The 20148-nt window shown below is 41.3% G+C and overlaps 1 protein-coding gene across 2 annotated transcripts in view; it reads left to right on the top strand.

The window, feature by feature from the left end:
• The window catches only part of TADA2A (transcriptional adaptor 2A), an 89977-nt gene extending 70246 nt beyond the window's left edge, over positions 1–19731 (top strand). For both annotated transcript variants that reach the window (XM_070735289.1, XM_070735290.1), the window contains exons 14-16: positions 5133–5176; positions 17059–17132; positions 19270–19731. In XM_070735289.1, the coding sequence (XP_070591390.1) occupies positions 5133–5176; positions 17059–17132; positions 19270–19455 (304 nt within the window). In that variant the 3' untranslated portion in view covers positions 19456–19731. The remainder of the gene's footprint in view (positions 1–5132; positions 5177–17058; positions 17133–19269) is intronic.
• Positions 19732–20148: the final 417 nt, after the last annotated feature.

Raw genomic sequence — 20148 nt, 5'->3', positions numbered from 1 at the left:
CCTTGCTTCTTCCACCCGCCCCCTTTAGCTGCTCCTCCCTGCCCTCTGTTCGCCTCCCTTCTGAAGTTTGGGATTCTCCTGAAGGATTTGCACACATTACGAACTTTTCACCTTACGAACCTCCTCCTGGAACCAATTAAGTTCGTACGATGAGGTACCACTGAATAAGATGCAGACTAATAAAATGCACCTTAGTTTGGGGGGAGGAAAATGGGGGGGAGGGAATCTGCCTACCAGGTATTCATCTGGCTAGCGTCCTTAGTCTGGTCAGTTTCAGCACATTATGTTATCCCCTGGTTAAGGCTGGGAAAAGAAACCTTAATCGGAGAGAGTAACAATGAAAGAGCCAATAAATAAGTTAAGGCAAGAAGATCATTAGGAGCCAGTAAGGTGAGAAGATCATTAGGACCTTGTTAGGGCTAGAAAAAAATTTTATTTGGAGCAAGTAGAGCAATGAAAGAAAGGGCTGGAAAAACACTCTTCCGAGAGAGTAACAATGAAAATGCCTGCACGGTAAGAGCTGGGAAGATCATTAGCACCTTGTTAGGGCTGGGGAAATAGCTTCGAAAAAGCAACATTCAGAGTGTAACACACGCCCAAATTTTCAGCTTCTTTTAGGGAGGAAAAAGGTGTATCTTGTACTCCCAAAAATACAGTACAGTGATACCTCGTTATACGAACTTTTTGAGATACGAACCCAGGGTTTAAGATTTTATTGTCTCTTCTTCCGAACTATTTTCACCTTACAAACCCAAGCTCCCCTCACTGGGAAACTCCACCTCCGGACTTCCGTGTTTTTGCGATGCTGTAGGGCAGTGATGGGCAACCTTTTGAGCTTGGTGTGTCAAAATTCGCCAAAAAACTGAGCATAACTCGGGTGGTGTGTCACCTTGAGAAAAAAACATAATTTTGTGATATTTATAGTTTAAATAACAAATATGCATAATTATTTAACTTACCTACTTAGTGACTTCTTTGTTAACCTGTCAGTTGGTTTCTTTTGTTGGTCTTGCTGTTATTTAACTTGTGTGGGGTGCCATGAACTAAGATAAGTGAGGGGGAGGGGGAATTCTTCCAGTGATGGCGAACCTGTGGCAGTCCAGCTGGACTGCCACAGGTTCGCCATCACTGATTTAGTGACTTTTTTGTTGCTGAATTTCATTGGCTAAATCTTCAATTGAAGGTTGGTATTTTGTAGATAGGTAGATAAACAAACAAACAAATAAATATAAATATAAATAAATAATAAATCCCTTCTTTTTTATTAAAAGAAATTAATAATAAAACAAAACCAAACTCTATTACTATTAAAACTAAAACAACCAGCAAATTCAAAAACATAACTACTGTATTAATAAAAACAGGTGAGGGTTGGGGTTTTTTTTCTCTGTTATTATTTAAGTGCTTTTACCATATGCTTTAAATCATGAGTCACTTCTCTCTCTCTTTCTCTCTCTTTCCTGTCATTCTCTGCCTCAATCATTTTCTCATTTCTCTTTTTTTCTCCCCTTTATTCTATCATTTCTCTCTCTCTCTTCCTATCTTCTCTCTCTCTCTTTCTCTCTCTCTCCCTTCCTTTCTTTCCTTCTCTCTTCCTTCCACTTTTTTCTCTTTCTCTCTCTCTCCCTTCCTTTCTTTCTCTTCCTTCCACTTTTTTCTCTTTCTCTCTCTCTTTTCCTTCCTTCCCCTCCCTCTCTTTCTCCCTCTCTCCCTTTATAACACTGTTCTGGAAGGCGAGCAGGGAGCAGAGGGGCGAGGGCGAGGGGTGCAGACCCTGAAATAGGACTGCAACCCCTCCCCTCGCTCCCAGCGGCCCCTGCGAGCCAACCACCGTTCATGGTGGGCTCCGACGCTTGGCGCCGCGCCAATCAGCTGGGAGGCAGCGCCCCCCCCCCCAGCTGAAACGGACGTCCGACCGGGGCGATTCTTCCCCGGCCGGACAGGCATGCTTGTGCTGCCAAAGGCAGCGTGTGGGCAAGCCTGTGCTCTGCGCAGGCGCGCCCAGCTGGGAGGCGATGTTCTCGCCCCTCCCAGCCATCGCAACCCCTTCCCTCGCTCCCAGCGGCCCCTGCGAGCCAACCACCGTTGTGGTGGGCTCCGACGCTTGGCGCCGTGCCAATCAGCTGGGAGGCGACGCCCATCCCCCCAGCTGAAACTGACGTCCGGCCGGGGTGATTCTTCCCCCGGCCGGACAGGCATGTTTGTGCTGCCAAAGGTAGCGTGTGGGCGAGCCTGCGCTCTGCGCAGGCGCGCCCAGCTGGGAGGCGGTGTTCTCGCCCCCGGCAGCCGTGTCACCAAAAATGGCTACGCGTGTCAGTGCTGACACGCGTGTCATAGGTTCGCCATCACTGCTGTAGGGGAATCCCAGCAGTGCAAAAACGGGCGCTTCGCTGTCAACGGAAGTCCGGATACCTCGGACTTAATTGGTTCTGGGACGAGGTTTGTAAGGTGAAAAGTTTGTAAGGCGAAACAATGTTCCCCATAGGAATCAATGGAAAAGTGATTAATGCGTGCAAGCCCAAAACTCACCCCTTTTGCCAGCCGAAGCGCCCGTTTTTGCACTGCTGGGATTCCCCTGAGGCTCCCCTCCATGGGAAACCCCACCTCCAGACTTCTGTGTTTTTGTGATGCTGTGATTTCACTGAGGCTCCTCTTGCTGGGAAACCCCACCTCCGGACTTCCGTTGCCAGCGAAGTGCCCGTTTTTGCGCTGCTGGGATTCCCCTGCAGCATTGCAAAAACACGGAAGTCCGGAGGTGGAATTTCCCATGGAGGGGAGCCTCTGGGGAATCTCAGCAGCGCAAAAATGGGCACTTCGCTGGCAACAGAAGTCCGGAGGCGGGGCATCCTAGTGGCGGCAGCTTGGGTTTGTAAGGTGAAAATAGTTTGGAAGAAGAGGCAAAAAAATCTTAAACCTCGGGTTTGTATCTCGAAAAGTTTGTATGACGAGGGATTTGTAAGACGAGGTATCACTGTATTTGTCTTTCGAGAGCTCTTTCAATCTTGGTTGAAAAAAACAGAATAGGACCAGATTTCTTTTATATTTTTATTGTTTATACATATATTTATTTTATTTATTTATTTTATTTATGTATTTATTTTTTATTTATTCATTTGTCCAATACAGTGTTCCCTCGATTTTCGCGGGTTCGAACTTTGCGAATAGCCTATACCATGGTTTTTCAAAGCAATTAAAAAATTATTCGCGGTTTTTTTCCTATACCATGTTTTTTCCCACCCGATGACATCATATGTCATTGCCAAACTAATAATTTTTGCAAATAAATAACAAAAAAAAATTTTGTTAATAAATAATTATGTTTATAAATATCAGGATCACTAAGTGTCTTATTCAATGGTGAGTACCAGTAATAATGGTGAGTAAATGGTTGTTAAGGGAATGGGAAATGGTAATTTAGGGGTTTAAAGTGTTAAGGGATGGCTTATGGTACTGTCCATAGCCAAAAATGGTGTATTTACTTCCGCATCTCTACTTCGCGGAAATTCGACTTTCGCGGGTGGTCTTGGAACGCATCCCCCGCGGAAATCGAGGGAACACTGTACACAAATACATAGGAAGAAAAATAGAGATGTAGTAATATATATAAGGGTAAAGTGAACTTAGAGGAGAGGATATATGAAAGAAAGAAAATATATATGATAAATGAGAGAAAGGGAAGACAATTGGACAGGGGACGAAAGGCACACCAGTGCACTTATGTACGCCCCTTACTGGCCTCTTAGGAACCTGGAGAGGTCAATCGTGGAGAGTCTAAGGGAGAAATGTTGGGGGTTAGGGGTTGACACAACTGATATTTATTTATATCCCATTTTTGTTATTTTTTTAATAAATAACTCAAGGCTTTGGACATACCTAATACTCCTTCCTCTTCCAATTTTCCCCATAACAACAACCTCGTAATTGGGTTGGGCTGAGACAGAGGGAGTGAGTGACACAAAGTCACCCAGCTGGTTTTCATGCCTAAGGCAGAACTAGAACTCAGAGTCTCCTGGTGATTAGTCCAAAGTGAACCAGCTGCCTGTTCATAGGACTTACTATCTCCTGATGATTGACCTAAAATGACCCCATTGACTTTCATGCTCCAGGCAGGACTAGAACTTACCGTCTCCTAGTTTCTAGCCTGGTGCCTTAACCACTAAACCAGACTGGCTCATTTCCAGGCAAAGCGTTTGTTCCAATTTTCTGCTCCAAGATATGAGCAATTGTTCTTGGGAAGCAGGATGTACATTTGATGTGCCAAGCCAGGCAAGAATCCAACCCTCTCTGGCTTCTGAAAATTGTGCCAACCCAGTAGTGGCACAGTTGGTATTTGTGGCTGACATCATTCCAACCTCTAGTCATAAGAAGGACTAAGGGAGACACGATGGCAGTGTTCCAGAATCCACAAAGAAGATGGAGTCAACCTATTCTCCAAAGCACCTGAGGGTAGAACAAGAAGCAATGGGTGGAATACTTCCCTCCTGGACCTTATTTAACCCTAAATATATTAAAGGGTTAAATAAGGTCCAGGAGGGAAGTATTTTTAATAGGAAAGTGAACACAAGAACAAGGGGACACAATCTGAGGTTAGTTGGGGGAAAGATCAAAAGCAACATGAGAAAATATTATTTTACTGAAAGAGTAGTAGATCCTTGGAACAAACTTCCAGCAGACGTGGTTGGTAAATCCACAGTAACTGAATTTAAACTATGCCTGGGATAAACACATATCCATTCTAAGATAAAATACAGAAAATAGTATAAGGACAGACTAGATGAACCATGAGGTCTTTTTCTGCCGTCAGACTTCTATGTTTCTATGTTTCTATGAAACTAATCAAGGAGAGAAGCAACTTAGAACTAAGGAGAAATTTCCCGACAGTTAGAACAATTAATCAGTGGAACTGCTTGCCTCCAGAAGTTGTGAACACTCCAAGACTAGAAGTTTTTAAGAAAATGTTGGACAACCATGAAGTAGTGTAGGGTTTCCTGTCTAAGCAGGGGGTTGGACTAGAAGACCTCCAAGGTCCCTTCCAACTCTGTTGTTGTTGTTAAGTGGGGACCAACAATCAGGAAACGTCCTTTTCCCGCAACTGGGTAGCTAACCTGCTCTTTTTTTTTATATATTTACAGCGATTCTGGCCTGAGTCTCACAGTACCAATTACGTCAAATTCAGGTATTTCCTTCTGTGCCTATCCATCAGTCGTTATGCTGTAAAGTGGGGAAAGGGAGTCCGGACCCCCTTCATGGCACCGGACCAGACTATCTCAGGGACCGCCTTCTGCTGCACGAATCCCAGCGACCAGTTAGGTCCCACAGAGTGGGTCTTCTCCGGGTCCCATCGACTAAACAATGTCGCTTGGCGGGACCCAGGGGAAAAGCCTTCTCTGTGGTGGCCCCGACCCTCTGGAACCAACTCCCCCCAGAGATTAGAATTGCTCACACCCTCCTTGCCTTTCGTAAGCTTCTTAAAACCCACCTCTGACGCCAGGCATGGGGGAATTGAGATCCTCTTTCCCCCTAGGCCTGTACAATTTTATGCATGGTATGTCTGTATGTATGTTGGTTTTACAATAGGGGTTTTTAACTGTTTATATTGGATTGTCATATGCTGTTTACTACTGTTGTTAGCCGCCCCGAGTCTACGGAGACGGGCGGCATAGAAATCCAATCCAATCCAATCAATTATTTTTTTAAAATATTTTTTTATTATTTTTCATTAAACATACAAAGACAGACACCATTCAACATTCAAGGAGCTACCATTGCTCCGCTTATCATAGAAGTCTAACTAATACAAAAAAAAATGCCTAACTATAATCAGATCGATTCAGAAATATAACACTCACACTCTATATTCTTATTACAGTCCATTTTGAGACTGTCAGAAATCACTACCCCTAAATCCTTCTCTTCTGAAGTTTTTGCTAACACAGAACTGCCAATGCAATACTCAGATTGGGGAAAAGGAATCCTCAATCTGAGTATTGCATTGACAGTTCTGTGTTAGTAAAAACTTCAGAAGAGAAGGATTTAGGGGTAGTGATTTCTGACAGTCTCAAAATGGGTGAGCAGTGTGGTCGGGCGGTAGGAAAAGCAAGTAGGATGCTTGGCTGCATAGCTAGAGGTATAACAAGCAGGAAGAGGGAGATTATGATCCCGCTATATAGAATGCTGTATTCCACATTTGGAATACTGTGTTCAGTTCTGGAGACCTCGCCTACAAAAAGATATTGACAAAATTGAACGGGTCCAAAGACGGGCTACAAGAATGGTGGAAGGTCTTAAGCATAAAACGTATCAGGAAAGACTTCATGAACTCAATCTGTATAGTCTGGAGGACAGAAGGAAAAGTGGGGACATGATCGAAACATTTAAATATGTCAAAGGGTTAAATAAGGTTCAGGAGGGAAGTGTTTTTAATAGGAAAGTGAACACAAGAACAAGGGGACACAATCTGAGGTTAGTTGGGGGAAAGATCAAAGGCAACATGAGAAAATATTACTTTACTGAAAGAGTAGTAGATCCTTGGAACAAACTTCCAGCAGACGTGGTTGTTAAATGCCCAGTAACTGAATATAAACATGCCTGGGATAAACATATATCCATCCTAAGATAAAATACAGGAAATAGTATAAGGGCAGACTAGATGGACCACGAGGTCTTTTTCTGCCGTCAGTCTTCTATGTTTCTATGTTTCTAGTCCGGACCCCTATTTAATAATGCACTCAACACCACTCCGGTTTGAAATGGAAGGCTTTGGTACTCTCCACTGAAAAGTGTTCTGAAAGGCTGACAGGTTTCCGGTCCTCACTCCCATCTTTGTAGAAGGCCACAAATGGATAAGCATGAATTGCATTTGTGGCATCCTTTGGTGCTCTCTGAACTTGGTTGTTTTCTTGCCGACGTTTTATTGCCAAGCTAGGTAATACTATCAGTGCCTGCGGGATTAATGCACCGATGATGTTACCTTGTCTGGTAGTGAAACATCTACAAGGAAACCACCAGGTCAAAGAACACCAAGGAGCCCACAGTTTAACCCTGAGTTACAAATATCGCCTTCCGTAAGAATTGTTTTGTTTGTCATGGGTTCTAACTGAGCATAATGGAGACCCGATAAAATAACAATAAATACCACAATCTATTAAAATCAATTTAACCTTCCAATGTAGCATCAGCTGCCCCTAGTATAAAATGCATGTGACATATGAAATCAGTACATTCAAAATAGTGTGGTATCTCTACTTAAGAACTTTTCTAGATAAGAACCGAGTGTTCAAGATTTTTTTGCCTCTTCTTAAGAACCATTTTCTACTTAAGAATCTGAGCCCGGAAAAATTTTCCAGGAAATTTGAGAGTGGCGCGAAGGCCTGGCCAGTTTTTTGCAATTCCCCCTTTAATCCCGTCCATCTCGGGATTTTTTGGGATGCTAAAAGAGCCTTTTGGTGGTGCTAACAGAGGCTTTGGGCAGCCCAGAGTGAACAAAGCATTTTCCTTTTTCTGGGCGCTTGGAGTGGGAATAAACCTCTGCCAACACCCAGAGAAAAGAAATGCTCCACTCTTGACAGCGACTGTCCTCCTCCTCCTCCTCTTCTTCTTCTTCTTCTTCTTCTTCTTCTTCTTCTTCTTCTTCTTCTTCTTCTTCTTCTTCTTCTTCTTCTTCTTCTTCTTCTTCCTCCTCCTCCCACCCAAATTCCGAGCTTTTATTTCTTTCCTAATAATAATAATAATTTATTAGATTTGTATGCCGCCCCTCTCCGAAGACTCGGGGCGGCTCACAACAATGATAAAAACAATATTATAGTGGCACAAATGTAATATTAAAAGAAATAACTAAAACCCTATCATATTAAAACCAGACAACACATACATACCAAACATAAATTATAAGGAGCCTGGGGGAAAGATATCTCAAATCCCCCATGCCTGGCGGTATAGGTGGGTCTTGAGTAGTTTACGAAAGACAAGGAGGGTGGGAGCAGTTCTAATCTCCGGGAGGAGTTGATTCCAGAGGGCTGGGGCCACCACAGAGAAGGCTCTTCCCCTGGGGCCCGCCAGATGACATTGTTTAGTTGACGGGACCCGGAGAAGGCCAACTCTGTGGCGGGTTTGCATGCATTATTTGCTTTTACATTGATTCCTATGGGAAAAATTGCTTCTACTTACAAACTTTTCTATTTAAGAACCTGGTCACGGAACAAATTAAGTTCTTAAGTAGAGGCACCACTGTAACAGGAAATGGTTTTTAAATGACTTCAAAGCAACCATTTAAAAAAGAAGCAATTTGTGGCGCTTTTTCACATATTAGTGCGCAAAAGTTGGGTTTTTATCAGCTGTTTAAGTGCAGCAGGCTACACAAACAGGCAATACACACACACACACACTTTCTAGATTCACCAGCCTATTGGATTTAAGAAAGCCAGGCACCTCATGACAGTTTACTGCAAAGAAGCATTTGTGATGACAAAAAACCCTGTGACACACTCACACTTATGTATGTGATTGTTTTACATGTGTGCACAAGAATGTGCGGCATGTGCCCATAAAATGAGTCCTAGGGTGTCATTCCCCAGTCGGAAAGCCTAGAACTAAGACACCTTAAACAAGATCTAAGTATTGCCCACCAGATCATATGCTGCAACGTCCTGCCTGTCGGCGACTACTTCAGCTTCAACCACAACAACACAAGAGCACACAACAGATTTAAACTTAATATTAACCACTCTAAACTTGACTGTAAAAAATATGACTTCAGTAACCGAGTTGTCGAAGCGTGGAACTCATTACCGGACTCCATAGTGTCATCCCCAAACCCCCAACACTTTACTCTTAGATTATCCACGGTTGACCTATCCAGATTCCTAAGAGGTCAGTAAGGGGCGAGTACAAGTGCACTAGAGTGCCTTCCATCCCCTGTCCTATTGCTCTCCTATATCTCCTATACCTTTCTTCTATTCCTATATCTCTTCTTCTATTCTTTCATTGATACGTTCTATTCCTATATCTTCTTTTCTATTCTTTCTTAGATATATTTTACTATGAGTATCTCCTCTATAATGTATTTTTCTATGTGTGTGTGTATATATATATATATGTAGATTGTTCTGAGTTCGGGTTTTGCCCTGTATAATATTTTGCATGTCTATGCGACGTTTCGGTGAAATCACATTCACCATCATCAGGCTGAAGTTCCAAGCTTCGTGTTGTTGTAATTTTACAACAACACGAAGCTTGGAACTTCAGCCTGATGATGGTGAATGTGATTTAACCGAAACGTCGCATAGACATGCAAAATATTATACAGGGCAAAATCCGAACTCAGAACAATCTACATACATATACCCGTGAAAATTTACGAAAACAAATATATATTTGTTCCATTTTACAACATTCCATTTTACAACAGCACGAAGCTTGGAAACTCCAGCCTGATGATGGTGGATGTGATTTCACCGAAACGTCGCATAAACATGCAAAATATTACACAGGGCAAAACCCGAACTCAGAACAATCTACATATACATATACGAAAACAAACCAGCCTTAAACAAAATAAAAACTTCATTATAATCAATATGTCAATCCTTTAATTATTATGATTTTAGAATTTTATATTTGGAAATCAGACTTAAACAAAACACTTCATAATCTTCATACCATTCCTTCTATAACCATGATTACACCAACCAATCAGATCACGGAAGCATAGTCACCCAATCTATTTGCTACATTCAAAGCAAATCTCCACCCCCACACTACATGCTAAGAAGGAATGTCAGTTGCTAATATTCATTTGCAAAAACACAGAGATTGGAACTCCAGCCTGATGATGGTAAATGTGATTTTACCGAAACGTCGCATAGACATGCAAAACATTACACAGGGCAAAACCCGAACTCAGAACAATCTACATACATATACCCGTGAAAATTTACGAAAACAAATATCTGGCCTCTACGGGGAGGACACTTTCCTACTGACTAGGACCTATGAAAAACTTGAAGTCAGAAAAGCCTCCATCTTATGTGATCTCACATTCCTACGCAACTGCAGGGACAAAAAAATAATTCCCAAATACTTCCAACTAAAATTCCACCCAAGAACCCCAACCATAGAGAGGATCCTAAAAAGAACTGAATTAGCCCTAATCAGAAATGAACTCCACAAAAAAAGATTCATACTTGATGAAATCAACAAAAGTCTACTCTCTCTTCACCTTAAAATCAGTAACCAAATACATCCTTTACTCTGGGATAAATTCAAACAAATATCAATCTGGAGGGCAGAAACAGAAACCCAATACAAAACAGACACACATAATAAGAAACTCCAAATACTAGAGGTACAGCAAAAACCCAGCCCTCCACAACAACTTATGACCAAAACAGTACATAACATATCAGACAAGATACTCACCACTACAGAAACCAATATTCTTTCAAAAGGATTTAACTTTGCAATAACTCCAAGACGAATACCAACTGAAAATATCATATGTGGAATTGAAACAACTTTGCATGGGATCAACCCAGATACTGCTAACAAAATTAGACTCCAAGTCACTAATATTCTGTGCTCTAGTAAACCTCCAAAAAGTAACATACAGCAGGAAGAAAGAGAGGCACTTATCAATCTAAAGAAAAACCAGGATATAATAATCCTTCCAGCTGATAAAGGAAACTCCACTATAGTAATGAACACAGCAGAATACAAAGAAAAAATGACAAATCTTCTAAAAAATCCGGCCTACAAACTCCTAAGCACAGATCCTACCACCTACCTAGAAAAAACCACCAAATCTAAAATCAAGGCCTCTCCCATCAGCGAAGAAATCCAGCAAAAAATCATCCCCAGAGAAAAATCTTCCATATGTCCAAAACTCTATGGCCTTCCAAAAATACACAAAGAAGGAATACCTCTCAGGCCAATAGTCAGTTCTATAGGCTCCCCTCTACAAAACCTTGCCAAATTTTTAGCCAAATACCTTCAACCATATACAGAAACCATTACCTCATATGTTCAAAATTCATCCCACTTTATACAAATAATTAAAAAACAAAACCTACAACCCGATGACCTACTTGTAAGTTTCGATGTCGTGTCCCTGTTCACACAAATACCTATTACAGAAGCCTTGACAGCTATCCAAGACAAACACAAACCCCCCAAATATATCCTAGACCTTACCAACCACTGCCTGACCAATACATACTTCATCTATAATGAACAAAGATATAAACAAATAGAGGGAGCCCCCATGGGATCACCTCTATCACCTGTCATAGCCAACCTCTATATGGAATATTTCGAAAATAATGCTTTAGAGCAAGCCAAATACAAACCCAAACTTTGGCTGAGATATGTTGATGATACCTTTGTAATTTGGCCACATGGTAAAGAAAAACTAGACAATTTCCTCACTCATCTCAACAGCCTACACCCCAAAATACAGTTTACTATGGAAACAGAAATCAATGATCAACTTCCCTTTCTAGATGTACTGGTCTATAAAAAACCCAATGGCAGCCTAGGACATACTATCTACCAAAAGAAAACCCATACCAACCGTTATCTAAATGCACACTCACACCACCACCCCGCACAAATCACCTCAGTGGCCAAAACTCTCATCACCAGAACCAAACGCTTAGCTGACCATGAGCACTTAAAAACTGAATTGAACAAACTCAAAGATGTACTAATTTCTAATGGATTCAAAGAGAAAACAATAACAAACCTAATCAATAAAGAGACACCCCCCAAAAAACAAGAGCAAGAACAGGACAATGGCACCACCATCCTTCCTTACATCAAAGGCACCACGGATAAAATTAGTAAAATTCTACAAAAACATAACATCAAAACCTCATTTTGCACTAACCAAAAAATATCTAATATCCTAAGGAGCCCCAAAGATAAAATCCAATTAGAATACCAAGGTATCTATGAAATCCCTTGCAAAACATGTGCAGCCACATACATTGGACAAACTAACCGAAGAGTGAGCCAGCGCATGGCAGAACATATGAATGCAGTCAAGAAACAGGAGAAGACCTCCTCCCTTGTCCAGCACATTAAAAGAACAGGGCACGAAATTGACTTTGAAAAAACTAAATTACTCCACAAAACAGAGAATTTATATAAAAGAATCTCTCTAGAAGCTATTGAAATTGAAAAAAGATCTTTTTGTTTAAATAAACGGGATGATACCTCACGTCTGCCAGAGATTTGGAAACCAGCCTTAAACAAAATAAAAACTTCATTATAATCAATATGTCAATCCTTTAATTATTATGATTTTAGAATTTTATATTTGGAAATCAGACTTAAACAAAACACTTCATAATCTTCATACCATTCCTTCTATAACCATGATTACACCAACCAATCAGATCACGGAAGCATAGTCACCCAATCTATTTGCTACATTCAAAGCAAATCTCCACCCCCACACTACATGCTAAGAAGGAATGTCAGTTGCTAATATTCATTTGCAAAAACACAGAGATTGGAACTCCAGCCTGATGATGGTAAATGTGATTTTACCGAAACGTCGCATAGACATGCAAAACATTACACAGGGCAAAACCCGAACTCAGAACAATCTACATACATATACCCGTGAAAATTTACGAAAACAAATATCTGGCCTCTACGGGGAGGACACTTTCCTACTGACTAGGACCTATGAAAAACTTGAAGTCAGAAAAGCCTCCATCTTATGTGATCTCACATTCCTACGCAACTGCAGGGACAAAAAAATAATTCCCAAATACTTCCAACTAAAATTCCACCCAAGAACCCCAACCATAGAGAGGATCCTAAAAAGAACTGAATTAGCCCTAATCAGAAATGAACTCCACAAAAAAAGATTCATACTTGATGAAATCAACAAAAGTCTACTCTCTCTTCACCTTAAAATCAGTAACCAAATACATCCTTTACTCTGGGATAAATTCAAACAAATATCAATCTGGAGGGCAGAAACAGAAACCCAATACAAAACAGACACACATAATAAGAAACTCCAAATACTAGAGGTACAGCAAAAACCCAGCCCTCCACAACAACTTATGACCAAAACAGTACATAACATATCAGACAAGATACTCACCACTACAGAAACCAATATTCTTTCAAAAGGATTTAACTTTGCAATAACTCCAAGACGAATACCAACTGAAAATATCATATGTGGAATTGAAACAACTTTGCATGGGATCAACCCAGATACTGCTAACAAAATTAGACTCCAAGTCACTAATATTCTGTGCTCTAGTAAACCTCCAAAAAGTAACATACAGCAGGAAGAAAGAGAGGCACTTATCAATCTAAAGAAAAACCAGGATATAATAATCCTTCCAGCTGATAAAGGAAACTCCACTATAGTAATGAACACAGCAGAATACAAAGAAAAAATGACAAATCTTCTAAAAAATCCGGCCTACAAACTCCTAAGCACAGATCCTACCACCTACCTAGAAAAAACCACCAAATCTAAAATCAAGGCCTCTCCCATCAGCGAAGAAATCCAGCAAAAAATCATCCCCAGAGAAAAATCTTCCATATGTCCAAAACTCTATGGCCTTCCAAAAATACACAAAGAAGGAATACCTCTCAGGCCAATAGTCAGTTCTATAGGCTCCCCTCTACAAAACCTTGCCAAATTTTTAGCCAAATACCTTCAACCATATACAGAAACCATTACCTCATATGTTCAAAATTCATCCCACTTTATACAAATAATTAAAAAACAAAACCTACAACCCGATGACCTACTTGTAAGTTTCGATGTCGTGTCCCTGTTCACACAAATACCTATTACAGAAGCCTTGACAGCTATCCAAGACAAACACAAACCCCCCAAATATATCCTAGACCTTACCAACCACTGCCTGACCAATACATACTTCATCTATAATGAACAAAGATATAAACAAATAGAGGGAGCCCCCATGGGATCACCTCTATCACCTGTCATAGCCAACCTCTATATGGAATATTTCGAAAATAATGCTTTAGAGCAAGCCAAATACAAACCCAAACTTTGGCTGAGATATGTTGATGATACCTTTGTAATTTGGCCACATGGTAAAGAAAAACTAGACAATTTCCTCACTCATCTCAACAGCCTACACCCCAAAATACAGTTTACTATGGAAACAGAAATCAATGATCAACTTCCCTTTCTAGATGTACTGGTCTATAAAAAAACCCAATGGCAGCCTAGGACATACTATCTACCAAAAGAAAACCCATACCAACCGTTATCTAAATGCACACTCACACCACCACCCCGCACAAATCACCTCAGTGGCCAAAACTCTCATCACCAGAACCAAACGCTTAGCTGACCATGAGCACTTAAAAACTGAATTGAACAAACTCAAAGATGTACTAATTTCTAATGGATTCAAAGAGAAAACAATAACAAACCTAATCAATAAAGAGACACCCCCCAAAAAACAAGAGCAAGAACAGGACAATGGCACCACCATCCTTCCTTACATCAAAGGCACCACGGATAAAATTAGTAAAATTCTACAAAAACATAACATCAAAACCTCATTTTGCACTAACCAAAAAATATCTAATATCCTAAGGAGCCCCAAAGATAAAATCCAATTAGAATACCAAGGTATCTATGAAATCCCTTGCAAAACATGTGCAGCCACATACATTGGACAAACTAACCGAAGAGTGAGCCAGCGCATGGCAGAACATATGAATGCAGTCAAGAAACAGGAGAAGACCTCCTCCCTTGTCCAGCACATTAAAAGAACAGGGCACGAAATTGACTTTGAAAAAACTAAATTACTCCACAAAACAGAGAATTTATATAAAAGAATCTCTCTAGAAGCTATTGAAATTGAAAAAAGATCTTTTTGTTTAAATAAACGGGATGATACCTCACGTCTGCCAGAGATTTGGAAACCAGCCTTAAACAAAATAAAAACTTCATTATAATCAATATGTCAATCCTTTAATTATTATGATTTTAGAATTTTATATTTGGAAATCAGACTTAAACAAAACACTTCATAATCTTCATACCATTCCTTCTATAACCATGATTACACCAACCAATCAGATCACGGAAGCATAGTCACCCAATCTATTTGCTACATTCAAAGCAAATCTCCACCCCCACACTACATGCTAAGAAGGAATGTCAGTTGCTAATATTCATTTGCAAAAACACAGAGATTGGAACTCCAGCCTGATGATGGTAAATGTGATTTTACCGAAACGTCGCATAGACATGCAAAACATTACACAGGGCAAAACCCGAACTCAGAACAATCTACATATATATATATATATATATATATGTCACATGTTTAAGCTGAATTTGAAAATTAAGGGAGACTAGGATAGATCTATTTCGGCCTTATTTTGGCCTCATCAGCTAGCCATACCCACTGGGACTTGAACCTGCAACCTTTGCCTTGTAAGGCAGAGAATTATCCTCTAGGCTACAGTATCCAATCATATACACACATACACACACACACACACACACACACACTAAACCCTCATTCTGTATTGGAATAAATAAATAAATAAATAAATAAATAAGTACAGTATCTTGATATTAAATTGAGAATCACTAGAACTCAAATGAGGCGCACATGAAACACATTAATAATTTTAATGTTCCTTGTAGAATCTCAGAGGGGAAGGGGAATTGTAGCCGTTGAATGGGAAAATCTCTCTCACCGCCTGCTTTTGCTCCTTGAGCTAAAAACTTGCAAGCTGTTTTGTTCTTTTCTGTTCTTTGTTTTTTTCCATTTTAAGCCACTGCCCATTAAGGTAATTACCGCTGGCAGGTTTCCTTTCCCTCTGAGCTCACTGTTTCCCTTTTCTCCCACCCACTCCTTGGTGGGTGTGTGCGCGCGTATGCATGTGTGGGTGTGTCTGTGTATGTAGTCCTTGCTCAGAAATAAACAGCGAAGGCATCTGATGGACTTCAGTCACTGCGGCATAAACACGTTAATCTTGAAGGCGGCACAAGATTTGTGCCACCTTGTCAGCTTTCGTCTCATTTCAGGGGAAATAATAATAATTATTGGCATTTCTCTTGTGACAGCTCATTGCTTAGTAAGTGTCCCTACTCATTTTCTTAACTGCATCTTTCCAGCAATTACATCACATAATGCGAACAGGTTTCAACGTGAGTCATTCGGCTACGTTGCTGGTGTTTGATCTGTCACCTGTTCTGGGCTTGAACCTGCTATAAGAAAATCAGATACCAGCAAGAAGAATCAAGCCCGTGTGATGTGCTTTGAATGACCCAAAATTGCCTGTCTGTTGTGTGGCAAGATGGGTCCCGACACACATTAAACACAAAGAGTCTCTGGATTTCATGCCTCTCCTAAACTTATTCCATTTTTACAATAATGCCAAGAATATTTCTTTCTTTCTTTCTTTCTTTCTTTCTTTCTTTCTTTCTTTCTTTCTTTCTTTCTTGTTTGTTTACTTATTTACTTATTTACTTATTTATTGGATTTGTATGCCTCCCCTCTCTGCAGACTCAGGGCGGCTAACAACAGGAATAAAACAGCATATAATAGTAATCCAATACTAAAACAGTTAAAAACCCTTACTATCAAACCAAACATAAGTACAGACATACCGTGCATAAAATTGTAAAGGCCTAGAGGGAAAGAGTATCTCGATTCTCCCATGCCTGGCGGCAGAGGTGGGTTTTAAGCAGCTTACGAAAGGCAAGGAGGGTGGGGGCAATTCTAATCTCTGGGGGGAGTTGGTTCCAGAGGGCCGGGGCCACCACAGAGAAGGCTCTTCCCCTGGGTCCCGCAATAACACAAAATGTTCCTTTATTTCCTGCAAAATACCCTGAAAGTGCCAATGATAGGTGTTCGTCAACTTACAACAGCTCACTTAATGACCTTTGAAAGTTACAATGACATTTAAAAGACTTAGAAAATTGTAAAAACTTACAATTGTCATTGATTGGAAGAATATCCTCAGTTAAAATGAAAATCCATACAAATCTGCTTCCTTCTCACCAGAGTTTGTTGTCTTACCTTCCCACAGGTAGAAGAAGTGCCCCTCCGTTGAACCTCACCGGTCTCCCTGGAACGGAAAAGCTGAACGAGAAAGAAAAAGAGGTAACGGGATTCAGAAACTGGTTGCAAAGACCCTCCGGTCCAATTACTGTTAGTCTTCTTAAGGCCGTGTGGATTGTACCTCTCATCAAAGTGTTTTTGGTCCCAAATTCCTGCAGTTATGCAAATCTGGTCTAATGCAGGGAATATGCTATCTATTTCCTGTCTGTGTAATCTTTTCCATCACTATTTCATAGGAAACCACTATTGTTTGTTCGGATCGGCCTGCAAATGCAGATCAGTTGAAATGCTGGCATTGCCTGATGGGGTTTTGGCCATTAGCCCTAATCACACAATACCTGTGTGTATAAGTGGCCAGTGGAAAGGCCTGAATATTTTCCCTGCCATCCTCATAGACGCACTTATTGTTCTTTCAAAGACTCACAGTACAATTAGAGGAAATAATAATAATTAAAATAATATTATAATATTATAAATATTTTTATTTTTTTTATTAGATTTGTATGCCGCCCCTCTCCATAGACTTGGGGCGGCTCACAACAGCAATAGAACAATTCATAACAAATCTAATAATTTAAAAAACATTTTAAAAACCCAATTATTAATCAAACATACATACAAACATACCATATACATAAAGTGCATAAGCCCGGGGGAGATATCTCAATTCCCCCATGCCTGGCGGCAAAGGTAGTTTTTAAGGAGTTTACGGAAGGCAAGGAGGGTGGGGGCAGTACTAATCTCTGGGGGGGAGCTGGTTCCAGAGAGTCGGGGCGGCCACAAAGAAGGCTCTTCCCCTGGGTCCCGCCAAACGACAATGTTTAGTTGACGGGACCCGGAGAAGGCCAACTCTGTGGGACCTAATCAGTCGCTGGGATTCGTGCGGCAGAAGGCGGTCCCGGAGATATTCTGGTCCGATGCCATGAAGGCTTTATAGGTCATAACCAACACTTTGAATTGTGACTGGAAATTGATCGGCAACCAATGCAGACTGCAGAGTGTTGGTGTGACATGGGCATATTTAGGGAAGCCCATGACTGCTCTCGCAGTTGCACTCTGCACAATCTGAAGTTTCCGAACGCTTTTCAAAGGTAGCCCCATGTAGAGAGCATTACAGTAGTCGAACCTTGAGGTGATGAGGGCATGAGTGACTGTGAGCAGCGACTCCCGGTCCAGATAGGGCCACAACTGGTGCACCAGGCGAACCTGGGCAAACGCCCCCCTCGCCACAGCTGAAAGATGTTTCTCTAATGTGAGCTGTGGATCGAGGAGGACGCCCAAGTTGCGGACCCTCTCTGAGGGGGTCAGAGATTTCCCCCTCCCCCAGAGTAATGGATGGAGAGATGGAATTGTCCTTGAGAGGCAAAACCCACAGCCACTCCGTCTTATCCGGGTTGAGTTTGAGTCTGTTGACACCCATCCAGACCCCAACAGCCTCCAGGCACCGGCACATCACTTCTACTGGGAAGTTGGAATTCTGGGAGTTGAAGTCCACAAATCTTAAAATTGCTAAAGTTGAGAGACACTGAGGTAGAATGAACATTGAGGGGTTATTAAGCAGATGCACTCGTGGTAAAGATGGGAGACAGCAGTGATGGGCTACCAAAATGTTTACTACCACGCTGTGGGTGTGGCTTATTTATTTATTCATTCATTCATTCAATCGATCGATTGATTGATTGATTGATTGATTGGATTTGTATGCCGCCCCTCTCCGGAGACTTGAAGCGGCTAACAGCAATAATAAAACAGTGTACAATAGTAATCTAATATTAAAAACGATTAAAAAATCCATTAATATAAAAACCAAACATACATACATATATACCATGCATAGAATTGTAAAGGCCTAGAGGGAAAGAGGATCTCAATTCCCCCATGCCTGGCAGCAGAGGTGGGTTTTAAGTAGCTTGCGAAAGGCAAGGAGGGTGGGGGCAATTGTAATCTCTGGGGGGAGTTGGTTCCAGAGGGCCGAGGCCGCCACAGAGAAGGCGGCATTTTGTTTCAACGTCTTTCAGTGCAAATTGGGGGCTCTGGGGTAGAGCCCCAAATTTTGCTACCGGAACTGCGTTCCTGACCGTTCCCGTAGGAGCCCATCACTGGGAGACAGGAAGAAAAGGAAGAGGGATGGGTGATGGGTATTTAGGACACCTGACTAACCAGAAGTGGTTTCTCCTAGCTCTGCCAAATCGTACGCTTGGTCCCTGGAGCATACTTGGAGTACAAAGCCGCCTTGGTCAACGAGTGCCACAAGCAAGGAGGCCTCAGGCTAGCGCAGGCCCGAGCCCTGATCAAGATCGACGTGAACAAGACCAGGAAGATCTACGACTTCCTCATCCGAGAAGGATCCATCACCAAAGCCTAACAGGGTGAAAAAAAATAAAAACCAAACACTTTTTTTGGGGTGGGTGGGGGAACTTTTGCACCTTGTGCCCTTGAAGCAAAGATTGGGGTTTCGTCCCTCGCGGCTGCCTTGCGACATGGAGAAAGACGTCTTCTCAAAACTTCATTTACATTTCCTCGGTTTCTTTTTAACTCTGGCGTATAACGATTTCCATGCCCTGTGCTGCTATGAACTTTTTTTTTTTTTAAAGAACGGTAAGATATGTAATCTATTAATAAAATATGAGTGGGTAGCGTGTTTCTCGCACTTCTGGTAGCTTTGAAAAAGAAACGTGGAAGATTTTTGCTTTAGCATTACCAGTGGCATAAGTGCAGGTCTGAAAACACTTCACGCTCGGCTTCTTGGAACACGTTTTTGTGCTCAGCTTTTGTGTGGGCAGAAAAATTCCTCTTCGTTTTTTTTTTTCCAAGAGGCTCCATGAATGCTAGGAGGAGATAAAACCTTCACCACCCGCTCGTGTTACCCATTCTAAAATTACAACATTCAGGAGGAGGGAGGGAGGGAATTTGAGCTCAGGATGGATGGAGCACGGGGCAGAATAATTATCAATCACTTCTCTTTCACATATCTAAATTCTGCATCAAGGACTCAAATATTAGGTGCACGTAGGATAGAATAGAACAGAATAGAATTCTTTATTGGCCAAGTGTGATT

The sequence above is a fragment of the Erythrolamprus reginae genome, chromosome 1 (genome assembly GCF_031021105.1).
Source record: "Erythrolamprus reginae isolate rEryReg1 chromosome 1, rEryReg1.hap1, whole genome shotgun sequence".
Classification (NCBI taxonomy): domain Eukaryota; kingdom Metazoa; phylum Chordata; class Lepidosauria; order Squamata; family Dipsadidae; genus Erythrolamprus; species Erythrolamprus reginae.
Note: the sequence above shows the minus strand (reverse complement) of the source record. Positions and strands in the feature narration are given on the sequence as shown.